A 17,738-nucleotide genomic window follows, 5' to 3' on the forward strand; every position below is an offset into this window, starting at 1 on the left:
TTTCAATGGGAGCCACCGCAAGCCAGTTCCCTAGCAACAAAAAGAAATCAGATGACTGGCAGACATCAGTGAAATCAAACAGACCATCCTCTCAGTGGGACTTTCATGCAAAAGGAGGGGTAGCAGAAAATTGACACTGGACAAAGGAAAAACACAAGGTTCCCGTGCACACAGACATCCTGTCTCCTGAAGGTCGGCGAGAGATGATCTTGGAGAATAGAACGAGCTGTGTGAGGGGGAGCAGACACCCACAGGGCCCTCACTTGCTCTGTGCCCATGGCCTCAACAAGGCCTGAAAAACAAGGATGCAACATTGGACCTGGAGTGGGATCCTGATGGAGAGAAAGACCTTCTGGAGCACCCAGTGTGAGGCTTTGCATTCATTTTGCTTGTTCACAGGCATTAGTTGGGTTTTACTTTTATTTTCTTGCACCCAGTTCTGGTGTTTACACCTTGTTACTGGTAACCAGTTAGAATATGTCCTGCCAGAGCTAAGAAACGTGTCTTACCGATTTATCTGAAGCAGCGTGTTTGGGTGGAAGCATTTGGGAATCTCAGTCTGGGATAAGAGATTTTGTGCAAAGCTGTGTGAAAGGCATCCCCGGCTGGAAACAGAGCAAACATACGCATCATTTTGTGGGGCTCTCTCCATCCTTTCGCCTGCAGTCCCCCACCATCCCCTGTTTCTCCTGGAGAAATAGGGCCAGGGCTGGGGGGTTCCCTTATTAGGCACTACTGCAGCCAGGGAGCAGGGTTTGGGTGGAGGGGCTTGCTCCGCTCCCCAGAAGCAGTGCCACACAGGCAGGTGGAGCAGGCCAGGGCACTGGGGCACCCATTTTTCTGGGTTCCCCAGATGGCCAGGACCCCTGGGTACGGCCCCTGTTGGCGTGTGGCTAATTTGCCACTGAACACAGCGATTCACCAGCCCAGAGTGGATCCTGGTTAATGTCACACAGGGGTCCAGTCCTCTTAAAATTAGGAAACCCGCTAGTTTGCCTCTGATCCGCGGGGAAAACACAACCCTCTGCTGGGTGCCCTAGAGAAGTGACACAGCACCCCCCACAGGTGTGCGAGGCAGGGAACTCGTTATTAACTAGGGAAAGGGAGCCCAGCATTTACTAGAGAAAAGCAATCACAGATCACCCGGGGTTACATGGGGAGTAGTAATGCACCACCTCTCAGTGCCCCGGGTAGCGCCCTGTGCCTCCATTCCCCATCTGACACTGCGAATGCCTCGTGGACAAAGGTCCCTTCGACGTCTCCCTTCCCACCCACTTTCCCTTTGGGGGCAATCTGCCCGCGCCTTGGTGTGTGTCACCGGGCAATGAAATCGCAGACCCAGGCACTGTCCTTCGACAGCCCCTAGGGGGCAGCGCTGCCTGGCTTCTGCCGGGTCTCACCCAGGTCAAGATTTGCTCCTTCTGTCCCTGGTCCCGCTCTTCCATGCCGGGGTCTTCTGGGCTCTTCAGTAGCCTGGCCCCAGGCTCCCAGGGGGCGGGTGGGCTCTGGGCTATAGGGGCTGGTGCAATGCACTGGGCCCCGTTCACCCCTTGCGTCTGGTGCCTTGCGGGCTGTGGCTTGAACCTCCTGTCTTGCTGGCCAGCTGGCTTCCTGGGCTGCCTGCTCAGCCGCCGGCTCCCATGGGCAGAGGCTGATGTTGCAGGTCCCTGTGACACAGCCGTTCTGTGGCAGGAAGGCTGGCGTGCTGATGGAGCCGCCGGGGGTTCCCAGCTCACAGCCTGGTTATCTCCTGAGCCTTGGCTGGAGCTGCGTCTGGGAGGAAGGGCAGATGCTGTACAGGCAGGGGCAGAAGTGCCTGAGTCCCTGCTCCCTGGGCAGGTGGAAGGCAGGAGGCTCCTCACAGTGGCCTGGCTCTTACCTAGGGTTGCCAGATGGTTTCAACAAAACTGCTGGACACACTCGCCATTCCCTCACAATCTGCATCCCAGCTGAGTTAGAAAATCCCCCCAGTTCTATTGTCTCAGTTTGGGTATGTCTACACTTGCAGCCTATTTTGGAATAGGGCTGAAAATGGAGGCATTCGGAATTGCAAAGCAAGCCCGGGATTTAAATATCCCGCGCTTGATTTGCATCTTCCCGGCTGGGTGCCATTTTTTGAAATTTACAAGCCCGGAATAACTGCCCGCATCTACACGCGGCAGCGAAACGGGCATTCGAAATAAAGTCCTATTTCGAACTACCTGTTAAACCTCATTGGAATAACAGGTAGTTCGAAATAGGGCTTTATTTCAAATGCCCATTTCGCTGCCGCGAGTAGACGTGGGCAGTTATTCCAGGCTTATAAATTTCAAAAAATGGCGCCCGTCCGGGAAGATGCAAATCAAGCGCGGGATATTTAAATCCCGGGCTTGCTTTGCAATTCCGAATGCCTCCATTTTCAGCCCTATTCCGAAATAGGCTGCAAGTGTAGACATACCCTTTGTTTCCAGGACAGAAAGCTCAAATACCGGATCATCCGGTTCAAAACCAGACACCTGGAAACCCTACTCTTACCATGGCCTGGCCCGTGTCTTGGGGGAAGAGCAGGGTGGAGTCTCAGGATGGGAAGGGGGTGGGGTGGCCCTGGAGCCTTGGTGGGTTTGGAGCAGCAGCATGGGGAATTGGGACAAATGGCATCCCGGGGTCATTCAGCCTGGGACTGGGGCTTGAACTCTGCCCTGCAGCGTGCCTGCGGTAAGGCAGAGGGTGTGTCACTGGGGCAGGCCCTCCCCGCGTCACGGCTGCGCCCATGGGTCTCACCATTTATGTGGGGCTGAGTCCGGGCTGGGAGTGAGGGGTCGGGCCTGTAAGGCGCAGGGAAGGAGGACTCTACACTCCTGCATAGGGTGCATGTGGCAAAGGGGTGATGAACCATCATGCTAAGCAGGGGGCAGGTGTCCCATGCATTAGACAGGCGCCGTTGGCTGCAGCTGTCCACAGAACAGATGTCTTCAGACAACTGCCCACCATGATTCCCCATCAGTTTCTTGAGTGGTAACAGCTAATTGAGCCCCCCTCCCCCCTTTGCACGCATGGGTTCCGACCTGCATCACTTTGCACTTTGCTACACTGAACTTCATCTGCCCTTGTGGCTTTTGTTGCCCGGTCACTCCATTTAGTGAGATCCCTTCGTAACACTCTGCACTCAGCTCAGACTCGATGCTGTGTCATCTGCAAACACTGCCACCCCCCTCTGACCCCGCTTTTCAGCTCGTTTGTGGACACTGCCCCAGTGAGGCCCTGTCTCAGCTCTGAAAACAGACCATCGCTTCCTAACGTTCATTGCCAGGTACTGAGCCAGGACAGGATCTGCCCTGCTCACTGTTCACCGTGTGCCCCAGACCCACTTTGTCCACACGGCCCCCAGAGCATGCTACCAGACAGCAGCCCAGGTTCCCTTTGCGTGTCTTCAGTTGCTGAGGCACCAGGTGAGCTCCCAAGGCTGGCACCCTGGCCACCTCCTCGGAGCCCGCCGCGGTGCACAGCTGCTGCCAGCCGTGCAGACGCTGAGGAGGAGGGCGTGCTCTGTGAGAATGCTTTTATCTCAGGGCTTGTGTGACGGACCGGGCCGTGTCTGGGCACAGCTGAGGGCGTCCGCTCAGGGTGAATTGCTCAAATCCGGGGCTCCTTACAGCCCCTGACTGGCGATCTCTCCAAACAGGCCACACACCAGTCCCACAGAGCGCTTCAGCTGCCTGCCTGAAGCCTCACAAGCAAAACCCCTCCGACACCCCAGAAATATCCGTGCCCCAGATGGCCCCGGGCCTATACACAGGTGGGGGGTCCTAGCACCCAATCCCACCTACCCCGAACAAGTCCTGTCCAGTTCCAAGAAACCAGCCACAGATCCCTGGTCAATTTACCCTCTGGACCTTACCCACAAATCATGCTGGGCCAATCCTTTAGAATCTATATCTAAAGGTTTATTATCACAAGAAAGAAAAGCCTCAGAGTAAGGTTGTTAAAGAATAGTACATTACATGCACCGAATCTCCCAGTCCTCGATGCAGGCTCTAGCAGAGATGTTACAGCTGCTGGTTTAAAAGTTCTTGTTGCACATCCTAGCATCAGGATGGGTTCACAGGTCTTCCGGGCTCTTCGATCCCTGCAATGCTGCCTCTGGGATGAAGTGCTGAGCTGAGAACCCAATGGCATCGACCACATGGCCTCTTTATACCTCCTTCCTGGCCTCTTCTAGTATGTAGCCGGTCACCTGGCCAGAGGCCAATCTCTGTGTTCCCTGCTGGCTGCTCTCAGGTGACAGCCCCCATTCTTTAGGTGTGTCCATAGCCCATTGAGAGCCATTGTCCCACAAGGCCTCGGTAATTAGCATGTCCACAGGCCTGGCCCTGCCCAATGCTTAACCACATGCAGGGAAATCTTCAGTGTCCATACAAGTACATGCTAATAATTGCACCCACAGACATTATACAAACACATGAACAGTGTACATAGGATTATCAGATAATAAGCTTCTATTCAATACCTCACATGGCCCCCTTCTATACCATTTTTGGGGCCAACACCCCCACCAATGGGTGCATCAGTGATCTGGCTGCTCCCCTCACGATCCAGCAACGTGACAGCTTGTCTATCTTGTCAAGGTTTGTCACCCAAACCCCCTTTTTGGCCACCGCCGGCTGGTGAGCTTCCCCATTGCAATGTGACAAAAGTCGTGAAAAATGCCCAGTTTCGGTGACAAAAAAGTCCCCCTCCGCAAGGCCTTTTGTCTCCCCCTCCCTCTGCTGTGGCCAGTCATGCTGGATGTACGGCAGGAGGGCTCCTCCAGGGTGTTTCCCACAATGCCCGATTAGCCACTCTGGCCAGCGTGTCGAACTCCGCTGCTCGGCAGCCCCACAAACTGGTAAACAGAAAAGCCCCCCTCCCCCACAAGCCCCGGGAACCTTTGCCTGCTGGCGGGCTCAGCATGGCGGTGGCTGCCACTCAAGGCGCTGGGAGCTCCCCAGAGCGTTGGGATCCTGTCGGGGTGGGGCGAAGCATCAGAGCATCCCAGCTGCGAGTGGCCCATAGGAACAGGGACTCGCCCGCTCATGGCTGGAGCCGGGTGTGCAGGGGGCGGGGCAAGGTGCCCCGCAGTGCAGACCCAAGAGGAGGGGCTCCGGCCAGTGAACCAGAAAGCGAAGGAGGCAAACAGCCGGTCTGGTGCTGCACCCAAGCCCTGCCAGTTTTATAGAGCTGGGCGCAGCCCTGGGTGGGGACCCCATATCCACAGCCAAGGGCCCTGTGGGTACGTCCCCTGGCACCGGGCCAGCGACTCAGGACTCACCTTGGGGACAGACGCTTGAAGAAGAGGTGGAAGCGGACGAGGAGAGGGCCCCTGCAGCTGGGCCACCCATGTGGCAGGCAGCCAAGAATTGTTCTTAAGTGCCGAGGCTCACGGACACACCCAGCAACAGGGCATAGACTCAAAGCGAGGGAGGAAAAGTGCAGTGGGGAGGGGCTGGAGGGGACAGGATGGGGGTCAATGGGGAGGGGGCAGAACAGGGTTAGAAGGGAGGGGCTGGAGCAGTGGGAACAGGGCCAGATGGGAATGGGATGGGGATAAGAAGAGGCCGGGGGTGATATGGCAGGGAGACTGCAGGTGCAGATAGGTGCCAGTTTTTGGCTAGAGAAGTTGGCCACACGGACACTCACACAGACATACACATGGACACAGACTCACAAACACACGGACATATGGACACACACATGGATACACACACACACACACAGATACATGGACATGCACACGGATACACATGCACAAACACCCACACCCACACCCACACCCCTGGACAGCCCTCTGGCCACTCAGTCCAAACTCCTTAGGTGGGGCAGGAGGGCGGGGGTATGGTGAACCCCTCCTGACAGTTGTGGGAATTGAAGGGTGGGTTCACACCTACCCATCCCTGTGAGGTTTTAACCACCCAGGCAGCATTGCACCCAGCTCAGAACAACCCCCTGAATTAGTTCACCATTTGCTTGGATTCAAATCCAGTTCATAGGATTTGCCCGTGAGAGCACCCTGCCCCCACCCATGCAGGATTCCTGCTGAATGGAGTCCGAGTTCTAGTGGGACACACAGTGAGCCCCCGCCCTGCCGCATTCATGCCCCACAAGCCACATGCTGCATCACCCCTACGCCCACCGGCTTCACGCGCCTGAGCCTCGAAGGGCCAGGGCCGGCCTTACCATGAGGTAAACTGAGGCAGCCGCCTCAGGTGCCAGACCATGGGGGGGCACTAGGACCCAGAGTGTAGCACACTGTGTCTGCTGCTGGTGCAGATGTAGGTAGCAGAGCAGTCCCAGGAGAGGAGGAGACCATGAAGGAGGCAGAATTGAGACTTTTCAAAGTTCTGGCCCAAGCGAGGGGCCTGGGGGCAACATTTGAGCTCCCCGCCTCAGGCGCTAAAACATTGGAGGGCCCTGGCCAGGGCTTTGTGCCCCAGTGTCGAGGCTGCTGGGGGCGGTGGAGGCCCTGAGCAGGAGGCAGGGCCCTAGCTGCAGTCACTTTTGCTGACTAGGACACTCCTGCGGCTGCAGAGCCCCGGCATGGGGCAAGGGGCAAAAGAGGAACCAGGCGGGGAAGTGAAACTACGCAGCGGTTCCCACTGCTGACTGGACAGAACCAGCAGCCCCTGCTCCCTCCCTGCTGCCGTCTGCCACTGAGGCCAGACGACCCTGGGCCAGCCTTGGGGAGAGGTAAGTTCCCTGTCTTTGTGCTGGCAGCCTGTCCGGGGGGCTCCCGTCAGGCTCCCTGGCGTCTGCATTCGGGCTCCTCTGCTCTCCCACTGGCTCTCTGCCCCCTCGCCTGTCTGCCTGCTCCTCTGGGGCGGCCGGGGAGGGGGAGCCCCTTGGGCCCTGCTTGCCCTCTCCGGCGTGTCCCATCCCCCTTTGCTCTCAGCCCACAACTGTGCCTCTTGCCTGGCTGCTGCCTGGCACCCCAAGGGGCTGGTCCCAGGGCCAGTCTCGCAGTGCTGGAGAGCGGGCTCTTCTGGCAGGCTGTAGACCAGGAGGTCCCTGGGCAGGAGCCGGGTCCTGCGCTGGGCTCTGTGGCCGAGCTGGTCGCTCCTGGCTCTGGGCACACCCCAGAACCAGCTGCCACCGGGTGGGAGCGGGCTCTGAGTGTGGGAGGTGGCTCTGGCCAGGATGGGTCCTGGTGCTGATGGCCCCCTGAGCTTGTCCGAGAGGCTCCAGCCTTGTCGGGCTCTGGGGGAGGTGGGCGGGCGCGTGAGGAGAGATGATCCACCCAGGACGTCGCCCGCTGGGCTTGCGTGGCTGGTGCAGTGCGGTGGGCTGGCAGGTGCCTGTGAGCAGTGGGGAGTCTGGAGTCTGGCTGGTCAGTCTGGGGGCTGCTCACCCCTTGGTTGCTGCTGATGTCTAGTGAACCCCTGGGTAACGGTCCAGCCCGGACCCTTTCAGGTAGGGTTTGTGGGCTCCCAGCATGCACTTGGAACTCCCCATAACCAAGCACAACGCCAGGGACATCAAACTCCACAGGACTGGTGTTCCTAAGGCACAGCCCAGCAGAGACACCCCCCGCCCCGAATCAGTCCCTCCCCCGAGCTCCTAGAATGGCCCCTTGGGGCAGGGAAGGGTTTCGACACTTGGCTCTGTCCAGAGCTGCGACGGTCCCTCTCCAGCTCTCTGTCGGCTAGGAGGCAGCCCCGGCCCCGCTCACGGCCCTGGAGGTAAGGCCAGCCGGCTGCTTCCTCCTTCTGCTCCCCATTCCCTGTCCCCATCACCAGTGCACTAGGCCAGGAGAACGGCTGTCTCCCCAGTGCCACAGGAAAACAAACATTATTCAGACAGATGCCGGGGATACTTGGAAACTGGGCCCTTGGTGAATCCCACGCAAGGCAGAGGGACAGCAGCCGGGGAAGGGGGAACGTGGCTCTTGTCACCCTGCTGCTGTGTGCGGGGCTGTCTGTGCATGGGGGTGAGTCTGTGAGGGGACCTTGAGTGTGGATGAGTCAGTGGGCGCCCCCACCCTGCTCGTGTGTGTGTGGGACTGAGGGGCACCAGCCACCCCCCCCCAGGGTCATGCGGTGGGGGTCAGAGGTACCGATGTAAGCCAAATCCGCAAATATCAGCATCGTCCAGGTAAAAAGTTGGGGCACCTGAGAGAAACAGAGAGAGAGCGTGCGCATGCACATGTGTGCATGTGTGTGCGTGGATATGAGTGCACGTGTCCATGTGTGTGTGCGTGTGTGCACGTGGATGAGTGTGCATGGGCGCACGTGTCCATGTGTGTGTGCGTGTGTGCACGTGGATGAGTGTGCATGGGTGCACGTGTCCATGTGTGTGTATGTGTGTGTGCGTGTGTGCGCATGGATGAGTGTGCATGGGCGCACGTGTCCATGTGTGTGTGCGTGTGTGCGCATGGATGAGTGTGCATGGGCGCACGTGTCCATGTGTGTGTATGTGTGTGCGCGTGTGTGCGCGTGGATGAGTGTGCATGGGCGCACGTGTCCATGAGTGTGTATATATGTGTGTTCGTGTGTGCGCATGGATGAGTGTGCATGGGCACACGTGTCCATGAGTGTGTATATGTGTGTGCGCGTGTGTGCGCATGGATGAGTGTGCATGGGTGCACGTGTCCATGAGTGTGTATATGTGTGTGTGCGTGTGTGCGCGTGGATGAGTGTGCATGGGCGCACGTGTCCATGAGTGTGTATATGTGTGTGCGCGTGTGTGCGCGTGGATGAGTGTGCATGGGCGCACGTGTCCATGAGTGTGTATATATGTGTGTTCGTGTGTGCGCGTGGATGAGTGTGCATGGGCACACGTGTCCATGAGTGTGTATATGTGTGTGCGCGTGTGTGCGCGTGGATGAGTGTGCATGGGTGCATGTGTCCATGAGTGTGTGTATGTGTGTGCGCGTGGATGAGTGTGCATGGGTGCACGTGTCCATGAGTGTGTATATGTGTGTGTGCGTGTGTGCGCATGGATGAGTGTGCATGGGTGCACGTGTCCATGAGTGTGTGTGCGTATGCTTCTGTGTGCATGGGTGCATGTGTATGTGCGTGTAGTCAGGCGATGGCCCCTTCCCCATCCCAGCAGGGATCGGGAGGGCCGTGGCCCTTGTCCTGTTCTGCTGGGGCTGACTCCCCAGCAGGAGGGCCGTGTGGGATGTCCCGTCCATGGCTCACACGTGGGGCTCCTGTGCTTGCAGCATCAGCATGGCAGGTGGATTCTGGCTGGCAGCCGGCGCCCTGACGGTGATCCTGGGCACAGTGGCCCCTCAGCAGGACGTGTGCCGCGCTCCAGACGGCAAAGACGGCTACCCCGGAGTGCTGGGGCTCAACGGGAGGCCAGGGCAGAAAGGGGACAGGGGCGAGCCAGGTACAGTGGGAGAGGGGAGCTGGGCCCGCAGGGAGCGCTGGAGGGTGCTGGGCATCGGCTCCAGGGCATCGGCTCCAGCCCAGCCCTGCTGGGTGCCCAGAGCCCCGCACCCTGGGGTGTGGGCTCAGTCCAGTTGCCAGCTGGCAGGAGGCCATGTCACATGACCTGTATGTGGCCGTCTGACCAGGCCTCTCCTTGCAGTGAGACCCGTGGGCCCTAGCCCAGGGAGCCCTGCCTGGTCCCTTCCCAGAGTGCCCCCTGGCATGAGCACTGGCCCGAGGCCCTGGAGCTGCCCCACGGTTTCCTGCTCAGGCCGGGCTGCGGCAGGAACTCTCTGGCCTGGGCTCCGTGGCAGCTGCCTTGGCAGAGGGGTGGGGTCTGGGCAGCGGCCAGGCTGGCTCAGCAGAGCAGAGGGAGCCGGTCACGTGCTGGGGGGCTGGTGGTCCTGGGGGGATGCGGCTGGTGTCAGCCGGCAGCGGGGGTGGGGGCAGGCTCCCTGAGCTGAGGCCTGCTCTTCTCTTCCAGGGGCGCCAGGGAGAAGGACCGGGATCCAGGGACCCAAGGGTGATGAGGGGGAACCCGGGGCTCCTGGCATGCCAGGGAACCAGGGCTTCCGAGGGCCAGATGGCCCCCCCGGGCTCCCCGGGCAGCCAGGGAAGAAGGGAGGCAAAGGCCAGGCTGGCAATGTCAAGGACCAGCCCCGTCCTGCCTTCTCGGTCTCCCGGAAGAACCCGCCCCGTGGCGGGAACATCCTGGTGTTTGACAACCTCATCACCAACGCCAGCACCTCCTACAGCACGACCACGGGCAAGTTCACCTGCCGGGAGCCCGGCCTCTACTACTTCGCCTTCCAGGTGGTCTCCAGCGGGAACCTCTGCCTCCACCTGCTGCACTCCGGGAACCGGACGCTGGGCTTCTGCGACAGCAACAGCCGGGGCCTCCTGCAGGTGAACTCCGGGAGCAGCGTGCTCAGCCTGGTCCAGGGCGACACGGTCTGGATCGAGAGCGACCCCGCCACCGGCAACAACGTGTACAGTGGCACGGAGGCCGACAGCGTCTTCAGCGGCTTCCTGCTCTTCCCGGAGGGCTAGTGAGGCCCCAAGTCGGTTGCTTCCGGGTGCCAGCGCGGCAGGGAGGAAGCCGCCGCTTTGTGTGCTGACTGCGGTGGGCCGGCTGTGCGTACAGACCCAGGCTCTGCTCACGCCGCTGCTCCGCATGCCCCACCGCCACGGCCCTGCCCGCTTACAAATGCCACCGCCTCCACGGCCCTGCCCACGTACAAACGCTGCCGCTCCACGGCCCTTCCTGCATACAAATGCCACCGCCTCCACGGCCCTGCCCGCTTACAAATGCCACCGCCTCCACGGCCCTGCCCGCTTACAAATGCCACCGCCTCCACGGCCCTGCCCGCTTACAAATGCCACCGCCTCCACGGCCCTGCCCGCTTACAAATGCCACCGCCTCCACGGCCCTGCCTGCTTACAAATGCCACCGCCTCCACGGCCCTGCCCACGTACAAACGCTGCCGCTCCACGGCCCTTCCTGCATACAAATACCACCGCCTCCACGGCCCTGCCCGCTTACAAATGCCACCGCCTCCACGGCCCTTCCTGCATACAAATACCACCGCCTCCACGGCCCTGCCCGCTTACAAATGCCACCGCCTCCACGGCCCTTCCCGCTTACAAATGCCACCGCCTCCACGGCCCTGCCCACGTACAAACGCTGCCGCTCCACGGCCCTTCCTGCATACAAATACCACCGCCTCCACGGCCCTGCCCGCTTACAAATGCCACCGCCTCCACGGCCCTGCCCGCTTACAAATGCCACCGCCTCCACGGCCCTGCCCGCATATGAACGCTGCCGCTCCACGGCCCTGCCTGCTTACAAATGCCACCGCTTCCACGGCCCTGCCCGCTTACAAATGCCACCGCCTCCACGGCCCTGCCCGCATATGAACGCTGCCGCTCCACGGCCCTGCCTGCTTACAAATGCCACCGCCTCCACGGCCCTGCCCGCTTACAAATGTCACCACCTCCACGGCCCTGCCCACGTACAAACGCTGCCGCTCCACGGCCCTTCCTGCATACAAATGCCACCGCCTCCACGGCCCTGCCCGCATATGAACGCTGCCGCTCCACGGCCCTGCCTGCTTACAAATGCCACCGCTTCCACGGCCCTGCCCGCTTACAAATGTCACCACCTCCACGGCCCTGCCCACGTACAAACACTGCCGCTCCACGGCCCTGCTCGCTTACAAATGCCACCGCCTCCACGGCCCTGCCCGCTTACAAATGTCACCACCTCCACGGCCCTGCCCACGTACAAACACTGACGCTCCACGGCCCTGCCCGCTTACAAATGCCACCGCCTCCACGGCCCTGCCCACGTACAAACACTGCCGCCCCACGGCCCTTCCTGCATACAAATGCCACCGCCTCCACGGCCCTGCCCGCGTATGAACGCTGCCGCTCCACGGCCCTGCCCGCGTATGAACGCTGCCGCTCCACGGCCCTTCCTGCATCCAAATGCCACCGCCTCCACGGCCCTGCCCGCGTATGAACGCTGCCGCTCCACGGCCCTGCCCACTTACAAATGCCACCGCTTCCACGGCCCTGCCCGTGTACAAACGCTGCCGCTCCACGGCCCTGCCCGCTTACAAATGCCACTGCCTCCACGGCCCTGCCCACGTACGAACGCTGCCGCTCCACGGCCCTGCCCGCTTACAAATGCCACCGCCTCCACGGCCCTGCCCGCTTACAAATGTCACCGCCTCCACGGCCCTGCCCACGTACGAACGCTGCCGCTCCACGGCCCTGCCCGCTTACAAATGCCACCGCCTCCACGGCCCTGCCCGGTTACAAATGTCACTGCCTCCACGGCCCTGCCCACGTACGAACGCTGCCGCTCCACGGCCCTGCCCGCTTACAAATGCCACCGCCTCCACGGCCCTGCCCGCGTACGAACGCTGCCGCTTCACGGCCCTGCCTGCTTACAAATGCCACCGCCTCCACGGCCCTGCCCGCTTACAAATGCCACCGTCTCCACGGCCCTGCCCGCTTACAAATGCCACTGCCTCCACGGCCCTACGCGCTTACAAATGCCACTGCCTCCACGGCCCTGCCCGCTTACAAATGCCACCGCCTCCACAGCCCTGCCCGCTTACAAATGCCACCGTCTCCACAGTCCTGCCCGCTTACAAATGCCACCGTCTCCACGGCCCTGCCCGCTTACGAATGCCACCGTCTCCACGGCTCTGCCCGCTTACAAATGCCACCGTCTCCACGGCCCTGCCCGCTTACAAATGTCACCGTCTCCACGGCCCTGCCCGCTTACAAATGCCACCACCTCCACGGCCCTGCCCGCTTACAAATGCCACCATCTCCACGGCCCTGCCCGCTTACAAATGCCACCGCTTCCACGGCCCTGCCCGCTTACAAATGCCACCGCCTCCACAGCCCTGCCTGCTTACAAATGCCACCGCCTCCACAGCCCTGCCCGCTTACAAATGCCACCGCTTCCACGGCCCTGCCCGCTTACAAATGCCACCGCCTCCACGGCCCTGCCTGCTTACAAATGCCACCGCCTCCACAGCCCTGCCCGCTTACAAATGCCACTGTCTCCACGGCCCTGCCCGCTTACAAATGCCACCGCCTCCATGGCCCTGCCCGCTTACAAATGCCACCGTCTCCACGGCCCTGACGGCTTACAAATGCCACCGCTTCCACGGCCCTGCCCGCGTACGAACGCTGCCGCTCCACGGCCCTGCCCGCTTACAAATGCCACCGCCTCCACGGCCCTGCCCACGTACAAACACCCCCAGTCATTCCACGGCCCCCGCTCCAGTAACGCTCCCATGGGTTTGATGGGATCAAACTCAGGCCTTAATCCAGTCCCGGGCAGCCTGTCCCTTCATGGGCTGCTTCTGGGCACTGTGGGGCAGGCGCACGCCCATTATGCCAAACAGGCTGGGAATCCCCCTGTGCCCTGGGGACCTGCTCTTTGGGTCACTCAAAGCCCAGGCCTCCCTCCCAGCTCCTACGTGGGTGTCTCCTCCTCTGCCCCAGGCAAGGGCATGGGCCTGAGACACTATTCTGTAAACTGTCAAAGCTGGCCTCTCCCCCGTCCTGCCGCACACCCGTCCTGTCCTGCCGCACACCCCGTCCTGCCGCACACCCGTCCCGTCCTGCCGCACACCTGTCCTGCCGCACACCCGTCCTGCCAAACACCCGTCCCGTCCTGCCGCACACCCGTCCTGCCACACACCCGTCCTGCCGCACACCCATCCCGTCCTGCCGTACACCCGTCCTGCCACACACCCGTCCTGCCGCACACCCGTCCTGTCCTGCCGCACACCCCGTCCTGCCACACACCCGTTCTGCCGCACACCCGTCCTGCCGCACACCCATCCCGTCCTGCCGCACACCCGTCCTGCCACACACCTGTTCTGCCGCACACCCGTCCTGTCCTGCCGCACACCCCGTCCTGCCGTACACCCGTCCTGCCACACACCCATCCTGCCGCACACCCATCCCATCCTGCCGCACACCAGTCCTGCCACACATCCGTTCTGCCGCACACCCGTCCCGTCCTGCCGCACACCCGTCCTGCCAAACACCCGTCCCGTCCTGCCGCACACCCATCCTGCCACACACCCGTTCTGCCGCACGCCCGTCCTGCCACACACCCGTCCTGCCGCACACCCATCCCGTCCTGCCGCACACCCATCCCGTCCTGCCGCACACCCCGTCCAGCCGCACACCCATCCTGCCGCACCCTATCCTGATCCCGCATCCCTTTAAGGTGCCCTGGCCTGGCCTGAGGCCTTGAGAGAGATACCTGGGCCCTGGGTATTAGTGGCAAGTGGCCCGGGGGCAATGCTGGGGCAGGATGGTACAGGATTTGTTTGCTGAGCTGCTGGCTGCTCGGTGCCTGGCTGACTCCACCCCAGGCAGCGTCCTGCCCATCCCGGCCAGAGGCTGCCATTCAGCACTGCCCCCAGCCCGGCCAGCCCACACACCGTACTCCTGCAAGGCTCAGATCTCCCTCCCCGGCCCGTTCTCACCCCCAGCTGACGGAGGCCACTTGTCACGGTGTCATCCCCTGTGGCCCCTTCAGTCCTTGGTAGGAAGTGGGGAGAGGTTGCAGCTTGCGCCAGACTAACCACTGCAAACCCAGAGCCGGCTGCAGGCCACCCCGGCCTTTCCCACCCTTCCAATCGGCACAGCCCAATAAAGGCTCCTTTGTCGCTCACTCCCGCACGTGGCTCCATTTTCTTTCTCACTCTCTCAGCTTCCTGCAAACCAGCCCTCTCCTGGGCCCCTTCCCCAGCCACAATTTCAGTGCCCGCCCCCTCGGGGCCAGGCATAACCCAGGCCCAAGCACAATGGGCTGGCGTCTCCCGGGAAAGACCCCCGCGGGATCTGAATTCCCCAGCCTTCTCAGGGGCTGCCTTTGGCTCCAGCCCCCGTCCCAGCACTGTTGGGGCCAGAATGACCCTGGGGAGACCTGTCAGCCCCAGGACCACTTCATGCTGCACATGGGTGTAGGCAGCCTAGGCAGGGGAGGGCCACCTAGGCACGGCCCCACCCGCACTCCGCCCCCAGATCCTCTGCGGAGTGTTAGAATATAACAGAAGAACGGCCGTACTGGGTCAGACCAAAGGTCCATCCAGCCCAGTATCCTGTCTGCTGACAGTGGCCAGCGCCAGGTGCCCCAGAGAGGGTGGACCGAAGACAATGATCAAGCGATTTGTCTCCTGCCATCCCTCTCCAGCCTCTGACAGACAGAGGCCAAGGACACCATTTTATCCCCTGGCTAATAGCCTTTTATAGACCTAACCTCCAAGAAATTATCTAGCTTCTCTTTAAACTCTGTTATAGTCCTAGCCTTCACAGCCTCCTCTGGCAAGGAGTTCCACAGGTTGACTACACGCTGTGTGAAGAACTTTCTTTTATTAGTTTTAAACCTGCTACCCATTAATTTCATTTGGTGTCCTCTAGTTCTTCTATTATGGGAACTAATAAATAACTTTTCTTTATCGGCCCTCTCCACACCACTCATGATTTTATAGACCTCTATCATATCCCCCCTCAGTCTCCTCTTTTCTAAACTGAAAAGTCCCAGTCGCTTTAGCCTCTCCTCATATGGGACCTGTTCCAAACCCCTAATCATTTTAGTTGCCCTTTTCTGAACCTTTCCAAGGCCAAAATATCTTTTTTGAGGTGAGGAGGCCACATCTGTACACGGTATTCCAGATGTGGGCGTACCGTAGTTTTATACAGTGTTGCTGCCCCAGCGCCTGCCCTCCATGTGCTCCGGGGCCGAGCAGGTTGCAGCTGTGGTGCCTCCTCCCTACCCAGGCACTGAGGAAGCTGGGGTACGTGCACACCGCCCCCCCCGTGAGGGAAAGAGACGGGTTTGCTGGGGGAGGGAGTGCTCGGCACACTGCCCTGCCTCCTCCCCTCCCCTCCCCGTGGGAGGTGTGGCCTCAGCAGAGGAGGCGGGCCTGTCGGTGGAGCTGGGAGCCTGCATCCCCAAACCCTGCATCCCCCAGCCCCAGCTGCACCAACTGCCCATGATGCTGCACCCGGGAAAGGACCAGCCTGCAGGGGCAACAGCTGCACCTCATTCTGTCCTCATGGGGGGGACCCGCAAGGCCAGTCGGCATCCAGCTCTGGGACTTCTGGCCTTTGGTGTCTGGGCCTGACAGGGAGAGATGGGGCCGGGGAAGGGTGACTGCAGCCCTTTGGTTTGCCCAGCAGAGCTCTGATTGTGGCTGGACAGGGCTGCAGTGCACACGGGAAATAGCTGCAGCCAGCTTCCCCCCCAACCCATCCTGGGCAAGACTCCTGCTCTCTGGGTGCCGTGCAGTGCACCCAAACCCCAAGTGCTGCTCATAGGATCATGGAATCCCAGGCCCGGCAGAGCCCTCAGGAGCCATCAAGTCCAGCCCCCTGCCCAAGGCAGGACCAACCCAACTCAACCCTCCCAGCCAGGGCTTGGTCAAGCCGGGACTTAAGCACCTCTCAGGATGGAGACTCCACCCCTCCCCAGGGAACCCAGCCCAGTGCTTCCCCCCCGCCTAGGGGAACAGTTTTTTCTAATGTTCAACCTGGACCTCCCCCTCTGTAACTTGAGCCCATTGCTCCTGGTTCTGCTGCCTGCCCCCACTGAGACCAGCCTCTCGCCAGCCTCTCTGCAACCCCCTTCAGGAAGTTGGAGGCTGCTCTCAAACCCCCCCTCACTCTTCTCTTCTGAAAACTAAACAAGCCCAAATCCCTCAGCCTCTCCTCATAAGTCATATGCTCCAGACCCCTAATCATTTTGGTTCCCTCCGCTGGACCCTCTCCAATGCGTCCACATCCTTTTTGTAGTGGGGGGCCCAGAACTGGACACAATACTCCAGATGCGGCCTCACCAAAGCCAAATAAAGGGGAATAATCACGTCTCTGGATCTGCTGGCAATGCTCCTCCTAATGCACCTAATACGCCATTGGCCTTCTTGGCTACAAGGACACACTGTTGACTCATATCCAGCTTCTCATCCACTGTAACCCTCAGGTCCTTTGCTGCTAAACTACAGCTTAGCCAGTGGGGTGGGGAGGGCTCTGTGACAGCGGGTACACCCCTTGTGCAATGGGGGTGGGGAGCCAGGCATAATGATGCAGGGCGTGTGGGCACTGCCCTTGGCCACGGTGCTGGAGCACTAGCTCTCTGTGCCTTGATTTCCTTCCCACACATAGCAAGTGTGGCAGGCAGGGCAGAGGCGCTCGCCCATAGAGGAGTGTGGAGCTGGTGCTTGGATTCCTCCTGGGGGGGTGCCTGCCCCTGGGACCCCCCCACCCTCACAGACACAGGAGGGGAGGGGGCAAGAGCCCTGTTCACTCACCAGGGCACTGTGCTCTCCTGGAACATGCCAGGCAGACAGACAGCTCGCACAGCTTTGCCCTGGAAAAGACTTTGCTTGATACTGCTCATGAGCTCATGCCAGAGACCAGAGGCACTGGCCAGAGGTCTGATAGCCAGGTGTGTGCCAGGACCCTCCCAGGAGCCAATAGCCAGGTGTGTCCAGGGCCCTCCCTGGAGCCGAGGCCTGGTGTGTGCCAGGGCCCTCCCAGGAGGGCGCAGGGTTCTGAGCAGGTGCGCCAGCCCTGGGCGTCTCCCAGCATGGCTCTTTGCCCGCCTGCCCAGAGGAAGGAGAAGGGGGCGGGCAGTGCCCGATGGTCTGCTGTGGATCAGCTGTGAGCACTGCACATGGCCCCTGGTCCTGCGGTGGCCTGGCACGCCCGGGTCTGCTCCTTCCTGCCTGTCCTGTGGTCCTGCAGGACCATGCTGGGCCCGGGGTGCTGGCGCAGCATCTAGCGCTACCCGGAGCTGTGGAAAGTGCTGGC

The 17,738-nt window shown here is 60.9% G+C and overlaps 2 protein-coding genes across 4 annotated transcripts; both read left to right on the forward strand.

Annotated features, from left to right (window-relative positions):
• Window positions 1–6,557: 6,557 nt before the first annotated feature.
• Window positions 6,558–12,112, forward strand: C1QA (complement C1q A chain). Of its 2 annotated transcripts, none has more exons than XM_006121714.4 (3): window positions 6,558–6,702; window positions 9,176–9,345; window positions 9,871–12,112. In XM_006121714.4, exons 2-3 carry the CDS (start codon window positions 9,183–9,185, stop codon window positions 10,434–10,436), a joined length of 729 nt encoding a protein of 242 aa, XP_006121776.2. In that variant the 5' UTR covers window positions 6,558–6,702; window positions 9,176–9,182; the 3' UTR covers window positions 10,437–12,112. The 2 variants fall into 2 exon arrangements, with proteins under 2 accessions (XP_006121776.2, XP_075762243.1); XM_075906128.1 differs by lacking the exon at window positions 6,558–6,702 and adding an exon at window positions 7,577–7,691.
• Window positions 11,874–14,598, forward strand: LOC142819390 (uncharacterized). Of its 2 annotated transcripts, XM_075906126.1 has the most exons (4): window positions 11,874–13,033; window positions 13,135–13,542; window positions 13,575–13,787; window positions 14,108–14,598. In XM_075906126.1, the coding sequence occupies exons 1-4, from the start codon at window positions 11,874–11,876 to the stop codon at window positions 14,145–14,147; spliced, it is 1,821 nt and encodes a 606-aa protein (XP_075762241.1). In that variant the 3' UTR covers window positions 14,148–14,598. The 2 variants fall into 2 exon arrangements, with proteins under 2 accessions (XP_075762241.1, XP_075762240.1); XM_075906125.1 differs by having other exon boundaries at window positions 13,575–14,598.
• The last annotated feature ends 3,140 nt before the right edge of the window (window positions 14,599–17,738 follow it).

This window comes from Pelodiscus sinensis, chromosome 23 (assembly GCF_049634645.1).
Source record: "Pelodiscus sinensis isolate JC-2024 chromosome 23, ASM4963464v1, whole genome shotgun sequence".
Classification (NCBI taxonomy): domain Eukaryota; kingdom Metazoa; phylum Chordata; order Testudines; family Trionychidae; genus Pelodiscus; species Pelodiscus sinensis.